This window comes from Haplochromis burtoni, unplaced genomic scaffold (assembly GCF_018398535.1).
Source record: "Haplochromis burtoni strain Fernald_Lab_line unplaced genomic scaffold, NCSU_Asbu1 Contig_1354, whole genome shotgun sequence".
Lineage (NCBI taxonomy): Eukaryota > Metazoa > Chordata > Actinopteri > Cichliformes > Cichlidae > Haplochromis > Haplochromis burtoni.
In genome coordinates, this window is record NW_024583715.1 from 34906 (window position 1) to 46203 (window position 11298).

The following is an 11298-nucleotide window of genomic DNA, read 5'->3' on the forward strand; positions in this document are numbered from 1 at the left end:
TGGAATTCTTGTGCAGAGCTCTCCAGGTCAAGTTACACTTTTTATAAGATAAAGACAAGATGTTTTTTTTCTTTGTTTCTTTTTCTTTTTGAGTGGGCTCACTTTGCTACTTTGATGGACTTCTGCAGTTCGTAGTGGGCTCTCTTATACTCCATCTGATCTCCTGCCTTCAAGGCCTCCCTCCTCTCCCTTATTTCCAGTTTAATGTCTCCATTAAGCCAGGGTTTTTGGCCTTGGAACCTGCGCACAGTCCTGGGAGGGGTACAAATACACGTACACCAGTTTATGTAGTCGCTTACAGTCTCTGTGTATTCGTGGATATTGTTAGCTGTTCCTTTGAAGATGCTCCAGTCTGTAGTCTCTAAGCAGCTCTGCCCAGCAGACTGGCTTTTGCACTGTCAGTCCAGGTATTAATAGGCCTGACTGTGACTGGTTTTGTCTTTTTGTTATATATGGGTTTTAGGCAGATTGCCAGGTGATTAAACTTTCTGAAATTAGGTTTTGGTTCAGCTGAGAAGGCATTTCTGATCTTGCTGTAACAGTGATCCAGTATTTTATTTCCTGTGGTGGGGAAGGTTACAAACTGATGTAGTTTAGGCATGTACACTGCACACAATGATGCACTGCAGTTCTCTGGGCAAATAGCAAGGCCTTTATCAAAGTCAGAAATTCCACATTTTCAGAGCAGGATTTTGAAATGATCTTACAGTCAGTACACCACGATTGTTTGATGAGGGCGGCCATTCCTCCGCCGCGTATCTTGCCACTGCCCGGAGTACTTCGCCCGCTCTGAAGACCCTGTAGCCATCTGGTGTTATCGGGTGTTCTCTCCCCCAGCCAGTATTTTGCAAAAACACAGTATGGAGCACTACTGACGTTTGCGTGGAAATTCGAGCATGGAGTTTGTCTATTTTATTTTCCAAAGACTGAACATTGGCAAGGAGTATGACCGGGAGGGTTAACCTTCTTTTGCTAACCAAGCGCCTTCGGTCAGCTCCTCCACGGCTGCTGCACCTCCGCTTCTGCTTGTTGTTCCCAGGAGAGTCCCGCTCTAATGGCTGCACTGAGGTCTAGCAGAGAGGCGTGTAAGACTACAACTCTGCTTCCTGGTCCCAACTCTGGATAGTCATATTTTGGGGGGTTTAATAAATTTGGGCAGATTTCCAGAAATGAGAGCTGCTCCATCCAAAGTGGGATGGATGCCGTCTCTCCTAACAAGACCAGGTTTCCTCCAGAAAGTTTGCCAATTATCTATGAAGCCCACATCATTTCTGGGACACCACTCAGACAGCCAGCAATTTAAGGAGGACATGCGGCTAAACATGTCACTCCTGGTCTGATTGGGGAGGAGACCAGAGAAAAATAGAGAGTCTGACATTGTTTTGGCAAAGTTACGCACCGATTCAACATTGATTTTGGTGACCTCGGAATTACGTAACCGGGTGTCATTACTGCTGAAGTGAATTACAATTTTACTGAATTCATGTTTACATTTAGCCAGCAGTTTTAAATTTCCCTCAATGTTGCCTGCTCTGGCCCCTGGAAGACAAAATAGACCGAAACAATTTTTGTATTTGCTGTAAACGTGTTTATATCTGCTGAGGGGAATGCTGGATTACAGGCAGAGGTGGATGGTGTGATAAACTTTCACTCTTGTACATTTACAATAATTTAAAGAGCTTGGAAAGAAAACCATGTGGACTTCTTTACGTTTCTCAACACGTCTCACCTCTCATCCGAGATGCCTCTTCAGTTCTAAGAGCAATTGGTGATTTTTAAGACCTATTGGTAGTGTCCCTAAGAGGGTGATGGACCCACTGTTGATCATCTACGCAATCACATGAGCCAAGATGAAAAATGAGCATGGGTCACCATCAGCCAAGGTCTTGGGTGAACCCATTGTGAGACCTTGCCCCACCCTATCATGTCACAATAATGAATTCATTAGTTTTGTTGCAGGTCAGTCTCAAAATGTTGTCAAAATAAAAATATACTGAGAACTCAGCCTCTTTAAAAAAAAAAAAAAGGCCTGTTGCCCTTACTGTTGCAGGCCAGAGTGAAAATAATCCCTAGTGTTAAAAAGCTGAGGAAACTTGGAGGACAAAAAAAGAACTGTTCAGAGAAGATGAACAGTATCTGAAAGTCATGTCCTTAAGTAAGGGGAAAAAAGCAAAGACCTGACAGATAATCTGGAACTTCAGCTGATCATCTACTGTCATTAAAGTCTCATTAGAAATGGTCTCAGTGGAAGGGCAACTGTCAGGAAATTATTCTCAATGAAGGAACACAGGAGGAATGGCCAAGGCATGAAAATTACACAAGAGCTGGACTGAAAATCAGAGGAACAGGTCTGATGGAGTGATGGATCCACATCATGGTCAGTATGTACGAGGAGGTCAGGAGGTCAGACAGTCAGAGTCTGCAGCCATCTGAAGCACGAAGGAGGCTCTGTCATGGTTTCAGCTGCAGGTTAGTCAGTGGTGTTTCAGATCTTTGATAAACTGATGAGTTATAAACTTAGAAAAGTTCCATCACAGACAGATGGAAGATGGCGTGGCCACGTCCAGACGCCTTCCTGACTGCTCCACACAGACTATGCACTTTTTTAGCTGCTTAATTATTTATTGCTTTGTTTTACATTCCAAAATCTTCTGGTTTTATAGTTTACGACAACAGATCGCTCCTCAACATCTGTAACAAGTTTGCACATGTAGTCTTAGATACTTTTAAACCCGATCTGTCCTGGCTGACCGAGATACTAAGCGGCGCGTGAAACAACAAAGGACAGGATGCTCACCCGAGTCGAAGAACAAAGCAGCGCTGGAGGAAATGTGCTGGCTCCATACAGGCGGGACTAAAAAGCTGTCTCACACCCGGCCTTTGGAAAGTCTGACCACAACGCCATCTTCCTCATTCCTTAGTATAAACAAAATATTTGGAGGGATGAAGTAACCACGAAGAAGGTGAAACGCTGGTCTGCCCAATCAAAAGCTATGCTACAGGACGCACTCAACGACGTAGACTGGAACATGTTCAGAGCATGTGCAGTCAACATCAACGAGTTAACGGAAGTAGCAGTTAGCTTCGCTAGCATATTAGCGGAGGAGATCATCCCCCACTGCAAGAGTTGTGTCATTCCCGAACCAGAGACCATGGGTGGGCAGATCGAACTGCACAACAGTAAACACCATGACTGCCACCTACAACACCGGTCTTACCACTGGGGATATGAGCGCTTACAAAGCTGCTTCATATGGTGTGCGGCACGTGGTGAGGGATGCCAAATGCTGGTAGCGGGAGCACGTGGAGTCTCGCTTTCACCAGGGCAACACAAGAATCATGTGGCATGGACTACGCACCATCACGGACTACAAAGCCATAGATACTGCACTGATCAACGCTGATTCTGCATTCACCAACGAGCCGAATGAGCTCTACACTCGTTTCGAGGTTTGCCAGGTGGCTAATGCTAACTACTGCCTGACAACTGAGGACGGTGACATCATCAGAGAGAGAGAGAGAGAGACCAGTGATCAGCATTGCGGAGCATCTGAGTGGGGCTGAAGAGCGTGAACACAAGGAAAGCAGCGGGGCCAGACGGCATCACCGGCCGTCTGCTGTGCTGACCAGCTAGCAGGTGTGTTCACTTCCATCTTCAACGAGTTCCTGGCTAAGTCTGTGGTCCCCACATGCTTCAAGAGATCCACCATCATCCCTGTGCCCAAGAACAACAAGCCCTCATTCCTGAATGACTACCGGCCAGTTGCACTGACCTCGGTGGTTATGAAGGTGATCGAGAGGCTGCTGAAGAACATCATCTCCTCCTCCATCGCAGACACCACAGATCCGCTCCAGTTTGCCTACCGACCCAACAGATCCACAGAGGACGCCATCGCCCACGTCCTGCACACCACACTCAGCCACGTGGACAAGAAACAGGGTAACTATGTGAGAATGCTGTTCGTAGATTACAGTTCAGTGTTTAACACAATAGTGCCCAGCAGACTGTTCAAAAAGCTGAGGGATCTGGGACTTAACAGCCGTCTGTGTGCATGGGTGTTGGACTTCCCCACTGGCAGAACTCAGGTGGTGAGGGTGGGTAGGTGTGTCTCTGACAACATCACCATCAACACCGGAGCGTCACAGGGGCGTGTCCTCTCGCCACTGCTCTACTCCCACTTCAGACTGTGTGGCCACCCACGGCTCCAACACCATTGCGAAGTTTGCTGACGACACAGTGGTGTTGGGCGCCGTCTCCAACAACGATGAGGCGGCCTACATGGATGAAGTGAAGAATCTGGCATCGTGGTGCCAGGACAACCACCTCTAGCTCAACCAAGGAGCTGGTGGTGGACTTCAGGAGTCAGCACAGAGACCACAAGCCCATTATCATCAGGAGCTCCAGTGGAGAGGGTGCAGTCCTTCAAGTATCTTGGTGTCCACATCTCCTCAGACCTGACATGGTCTGCACACATTCAGGTCCAGTCCAAAAAGGCTAGGCAGCGCCTGTACCACCTACGACAACTGAAGGAGTTCAGAGCGGGGAGAGCCTTGCTTTCCCCGCCTCCTAGAGCCCGCATTTTTGGTGTACTGTAAGTTATCTTTTTCGCTTTATTAATATTTATAATGTTTTAACCTTCAGCCTTTCAGGTTGTGCCTACTATGCCTGGTGTATTATTGGTTAGTTATATCACCCGCCTGTTAGTATATTTTATTTGTATTTTGTATTTGTATTTATTATTGCTCTAACTCTGTGAAGCACTTTGGCATACCTGTGGTTTTTTTAAATGTGCTATATAAATAAAATTGTATTGTATTGTACACAGGCGCTGTGGACAGCATCCTCACAGAGAACATCACATCCTGGTATGGGAACCGCTTTGTCAAGGCCAAAAAGCTCTTTGGGGAGTGAGCCGTACGGCAAAACACTGCTGCAGGGCTGCTGTCCCCTCCTTACAGGACATTTACATGAGGAGATGCTGGTCCAGAGCAGCTCAGATACTGAAGGACTCGTCCCATCCCAGGAACAGTTCCAACTTCTGCAATCAGGCAGAAGGTTCCACACCATCCAGGCAAAAACAGAGAGACTCAAGAGGAGCTTCTTTCCCCAGGCCATCCGGGTGTTAAACAAGGACCCCCGCCCTCTCACATCATCTATAATTGACTGAGACAGGACTTTTTCTTACCACATCCTCATATCATGCCTGATCTTTCTTGCCACACTACGGCACAAGACACTTCAGCATCCCTCTCGCACAATGTACATTCTCAGTTTTTCAACTTAAATTTCCAGATTGTTTTATTTAATTTAAATTTACTTAATTATATAATTCACTCGCTTAATAATAATAATGGATTGGATTTATATAGCGCTTTTCAAGGCACCCAAAGCGCTTTACAATACCACTATTCATTCACTCTCACATTCACACACTGGTGGAGGCAGCTACGATTGTAGCCACAGCTGCCCTGGGGCAGACTGACAGAAGCAAGGCTGCCATATCGCACCATCGGCCCCTCTGGCCAACACCAGTAGGCGGTAGGGTAAAGAGTCTTGCCCAAGGACACAACGACCAGGACAGAGAGCCCGGGGATCGAACCGGCGACCTTCCGGTTACAGAGACGCTTCCAAACCCCCTGAGCCACGGTCGCCCCATTTACTGCATGTAAGGTCTTCCTTGCACATATTTACTTACTTTTATAATGTTTTCTTTTTGCACAGCCCAGGAGCGTTTTCAGGACACATTTCACTGTGTGTTGTACTTGTATAATTATGCATGTGACAAATAAAGAATCTTGAATCTTGATCCAGCATGCAGTAATATCTGCCCAAACACACTGACAGTGCAATAAAATGGATACCTGGATAGGAAAACTCACAGTGGAATCGTGGCTATGTTTGCACAGTTTTCAATAAATCACTCCACTCATTTCGTATTTTCCTACAACAATGTAAAAAAATTTCACCATTAAACCATGAATATCTCTTATATTCAGGCCTTTGTCCCTCAGTGCCCACCAGTGTTGGTCGAGTTACTTGAAAAAAGTAATCAGTAACTAATTACTGATTACTTCCCCCAAAAAGTAATCCTGTTACTTTACTGATTACTTATTTTCAAAAGTAATTAATTACTTAGTTACTTTTTAAAAACACGATTTACAACCTGAGTAGGTAATAAGGCGATAGATCTTTCAGCCCAATTCTACTTTCTGCCTAATCCATCATATAAAATGTAATCAAACGGAAAAGGCTCTTTTTAAAAAATTTTTATTAGTTTTAATCTTTTAACTTTATGCATCAAGCAAACATTAAATTATATGCAACATTCTCTGACTGGAAGAAATTTGTTTAACATTTAAACCTATTTTCTGCACATTCCAGCACATAAAATAAAATAGTTTTTTTTGTGTTTACACTCAGTCTTTCAAATAGGTGCAAGTAAAAAGTGGGGTAGGCGGATGTTTGCCCTGGTGCAGGTGTGTCTCAGCGGTCAGTGGAAGAATCCGCGAGTTTGTCTGTGAATTTCCTTCCCATTCACTGGTAGCGTACTCAGTGCTTGCTCGGATGTTTAGGGGGTTTTTTTTCGCTGTAAAAAGAAGTTTCTTCCCACGCAGTGAACAGCAGAAGCTAATGTTTTTGTCACTTTTTATGGAATCAAACTCAAAGTAAGGTCAGTACTTCCACGCTTTAAATGCTGCGCGGTCATACTCGCTCCCAGACTCGATATGTTATCCATTCTTGATCTGCACACAGCTGTTGCCACGAACGTCGCACTCGCTTACATCATTGTCATGAGACACCCTCGCAAAAAAATCACGGTTTTAGTAACACAGTAACGTGGGGTGCTTACGGGAAAGTAACGGTAATCTAATTACCTTTTTTGCAATAGTAATCCCTTACTTTACTCGTTACTTGAAAAAAGTAATCGGATTACAGTAACGCACTACTGCCCATCTCTGGTGCCCACTGTAGAAAAGCATACTTTGGTGTTTATTGCAACAAGACGCCATATTAGGCTTCAAGTGTGATCAACAACACCTGCACAGTTTTGCTTATCTTTGCTTATTCTATTTATAGTGGAAGAAAACCCATACAGATTGACTTTTGATTAATAAACTTGTTTATACTTTGGGAGAAATTAAATAATTTATGATGAATTATCCCCAGAAACCACTGCAGAGCTAACAGAAAAGTTTGTGACAAGGCTCAGCGAGAAAAAGGAAGCTGCTTTATAAACAATTTACCTGCCTGAAGGTTTTACTGACTGCTTCACGCTTTTCTTTTGCTCACCTAACATTCGATGTGGATATCTCAACCAGGACGTTTTTTAACAGAAACTGGAAATGAATGAGCTACAGTGGTTGTTGAGGTCAAAACAAAAAGAATACCAACGTCATCAGTTTCCTCTACGCGACCTTCACACAAACTGCTCTAGGAAACTCCTTTAAAGAGTTTGGTCCACTTTTTCCAACTTTGCCTCTGACCTGATAAAAAGTCATCTGTTATTCACCTCATCTGATTGGTGGAGCCATTGCTCTGCAGTGGCCCATGTGCCCAGTTGTCATTAGACCAGATTTAGGCTGACATTTAGGTTTTCATGCTTCCTGATGACAGATTCTCTAAACTCATCAGTGTATTTGTTTCATCCACCTTCAGCAGCCAATGGATGGAGCTTAGAGTCTGAGAGGGCGTGGTGCAATCCAATCAGTAAAGCCTCACCTGAACCACTGATGGGTTTGTTCAGGTGACCAGAAAGAGAATCAAAAGAAACGGGAAAGATTCTGCAGAATTTTATTTAAAAATGTATTTTTGACAAAGGGAAGACTGATTATTTCACTGCGGTGCTGAATAGCCGGGCATGATGTCAGAAATAACACACTGATCAAACAGGCTGGAAGAAAACCTCGATCATTGTAATAATCATTATTAATTAATATCTAACGTGAGCTGTGAAAATCGCAGCTCTTCGACGACCTGATGCCTTACGTATCGGAGAGAACGACGGTTCGAGTTCCAGTGGATGGACAAACCACACAACAAGCACATGGAGTTTGACCTTCGACCTGCAAAACCACCGCTGACACATCGATGTCCCGCTGCGAGAAGTCAGCCATGATGAAACTGACAGAAAGACAGACAGGAAAGATCATGTCCCCTCGAAAATAAAACTCTGGCAGAAACCCGAACTCTGACTGGCAGAAGGGGAGGGGCGGAGCTCCTCTACGATGACCCTGAAACAGATGCAGTTAGTGACACAAACACACCTGTTCATGTGCAGGATAGTGCGACTTCCTGTGCTGGTGTTGCTGATGACCATGGAGGCTGGAAGGAAGCACTGAGGGTGCTCAGACAGCAGAGACACATCGATGCAGTACTTCTGAAAATCTTCCAAAATAAAACTACAGAGAGGTAACTGTTTACACTGACTTGGCTTCCTGAAACACAGATCCTCCACATGGCAAACAGAAAAATTAAAGTCAGAGGTGGTAACAAGTATGTTAGTAATGCACTTTCTGACTGGATGTTAAATAAAGATGATAAATCTCCTGTTTTTAGTGCTCAGGTGAAACTGCTGGTGAACAAAGAGCTGCCTTTTTTTTACCCTTTGAAGAGCACTTTGTAAATGTGAGCACCAGAGGAGTTTCCCCCTTTGTACTTCACCACAGCTTCAAACAACAAGAACCATCTCCACACCTTTAACCTGCTCTGATGTGGTATTGCTGTCACCCTGCCAGGCTGGCAGCATGGACACCTAGGTCTGTTAACGTGATAATTTCAGAATCAGGCATCGTAAGATTTTAAAATTCATATCTCGCGTGCATTTGCTAAAATTCTCTAACAAGTTTGAATCTCAGGTTAAGGTAAGAGGTCCAGTTTCCTCATGAATGTAAAAAGAAGAGAAGTCACTTTCAAACTGATGCCACTGGTGCAGTTATTAAACATCGTGAATGCTTTCCAGTCTCACCGACTTGATATCGAGGTTAAAGTATGAGGTGAAGTTTAATGAATTTTGTCAATGCAATAAGAAGGAATCAACTTCGAATTTTTAAATTTTCATCACACAAACACCTAATTAAAGACTGGTGGCTGCCAGTATCATTTTTATTTATACTGCTAAAAATTAAAGCAATACTTTTTAATCAGAATACAGTCAGTTAAACAACTGAGCAGATAAATATCCCAGATAAGTAGCAGAAAGTCTTTTATTTCAGTAGGTTGATAATGTTCATTTCTGTGTATGTGTGTGTGTAGAATCTCCAAAATACCACAGTTTCAGTAAAAAAACTGTGGTATTAACAGTCTGGATTCTGCCCTCAAACATTGATGACTGTGTATTTCTTGTATTTCTGAACAAATGGATTTATTGATGAGCATTTGAAAAGGACTCACTTGGCCACAGGACCAGCTGACAGGGAGCCCATGAAGGCACAGGGCGCTCCGAGCAGCGACAGCACTGTGCATGAGTTTGAAGCATTTCCTCCCCGCTGCCAACGCTGCGACAGACATCTGTAGGTACAAAGTGATGACATCATCCATCAGAGGGGCAATCATTAATTTCCAATACTGATAGAATAGAATAAGAATAAGAATAGAATTCAACTTTGTTGTCATTGCACATACACAGGTACAGGGCAACGAAATGCAGTTTGCATCCATCCAGAAGTGCTTTAGCCATGATATAGATATATTACAATATATATTAGCAATAATATAGATATGTAAGTATATTACAGAAATGGGTCTATTATGGTATGTTATAATGTACATGGTATGAAGTATGTTATGAATATTCTATAACTATAAGTATGTACAGGCTGTAGTGAGTACAAACTATGTACAGGATATGAACAGGATATAAATATGAAAAACTATACAGAATATGAAATAAATAACTTTACAGAATCTGAGATATACAGCTATACAGAAATGTGAACTATGCAAGTTATAAACAGTTGTAGGATTAAAAATTATCGTATGTACAGAATGATTATTTACACAGAACTATACAGTAGTGCAGTTAAGGTAAGTGAGGGTGTGGATAATTTCTACAGAGGCTATATAAAGTGCTAGTGGTTGTGAGTGGTGGTTCAGTCCATGTTATTATTGTGTGTTTGAGGGTACAGTTGTCCATTGTGTGTGTATGTAGGTGGTTGTGTGTGTGTGTATGGTCAGTCCATGAGTTTAACGTGGGTCAGATGTCAGGAGGCAGAGTTCAGGAGTCTGACAGCTGTGGGGAAGAAGCTGTTCCGGTACCTGATAGTCTTAGTCTGATGGCAGGAGTGATGAAAGGCTTCATGGAGTCAAACATTACACACAGAAACAAAAAGAAGCTGCTAACGTTAAAGTCAAAGGAGTGTGTTTCTCATCGCCAATGAGAAACAAGCACCAGTGCATCACAAACAAAGTCATTGTGGCAGAGCAGTGGGTTCACAATGTCAGGGGAGCCTCACGCACACAGCTGTTCCCCAAGGCCTAATCATGTCGTCCCTATGAGTAGGATCTCAGAGAAGTGAGGTGTGTGCTATACAGGAGAAGTGAGGAGCACTGAGCTGGAGAGAGTGGGGCTGAAAAGCCTGCCACTCAGTATGCTGTATGCTGTTTTACACATATAAAAACGTTCATGTGCTGGAGAAACTGTCAGCCTGCAATCCTTGCTACAGTTATCAACCACACTTAAAAGCAAAGGGTTGGGGGACAGCTGGGTCGTAGTCAGGTTAGTGCCAGGGCCTCAGCCAGGAAAACTTAGATAATAGAAGATCAGTCCGCTTGGCCTCATTCACACGAGTGAAGAGAACAGGAGAACCAGTGATGCTAATGTCCTCATGTTAGGAGAGAGGTAAAAGATGAATTCTCTTCTTCAGATTAGTGACACCCCTGTTTGTGGGGTTAGGGCTTGTTGCAGCACCAAGGAGATGCATTTACATCATATTCTGGCTTTTTCATTTTTAAAATAAAAAAATAAATGGAGTATCAAATGTCGATAGTGTTGCACTGAAATCTGTTACATAATGAAAGTGTGACCTTTGCCCACACGTTGACCTAAAAAAACTGCCAACCCCGACACCTAAACATCACCAAAAACTCTTACCCGTAAACCCCTAATCCTGACTGTATACAATGTCACAGTAAATCAATTTTTAGAGATCCACTTCTCTAAACAGCTGGTTCAACATAAGTTGTACCAACCTGGAGAGTTAGCTTGCATATTAACATATTAACCTGCTCTCACCTTTAGCCTGCATACTAACCTGCTGTCAGAATTGGCCTTGATGCTAACCTGTCAGAGTTAGCGTGCA

At 43.5% G+C, this 11298-nt stretch overlaps 1 protein-coding gene across 1 annotated transcript; it reads right to left on the bottom strand.

Moving 5' to 3' along the window:
• Nucleotides 1-7776: 7776 nt before the first annotated feature.
• On the bottom strand, nucleotides 7777-9508 carry LOC102301038 (ketohexokinase; the record flags this gene model as incomplete). The annotated part of the gene is given in 3 exon segments (XM_014331079.1): nucleotides 7777-8122; nucleotides 8266-8400; nucleotides 9392-9508. Coding segments are annotated over 3 exon segments (391 nt in total), but the record flags the coding sequence as incomplete, so codon positions are not given.
• Nucleotides 9509-11298: the final 1790 nt, after the last annotated feature.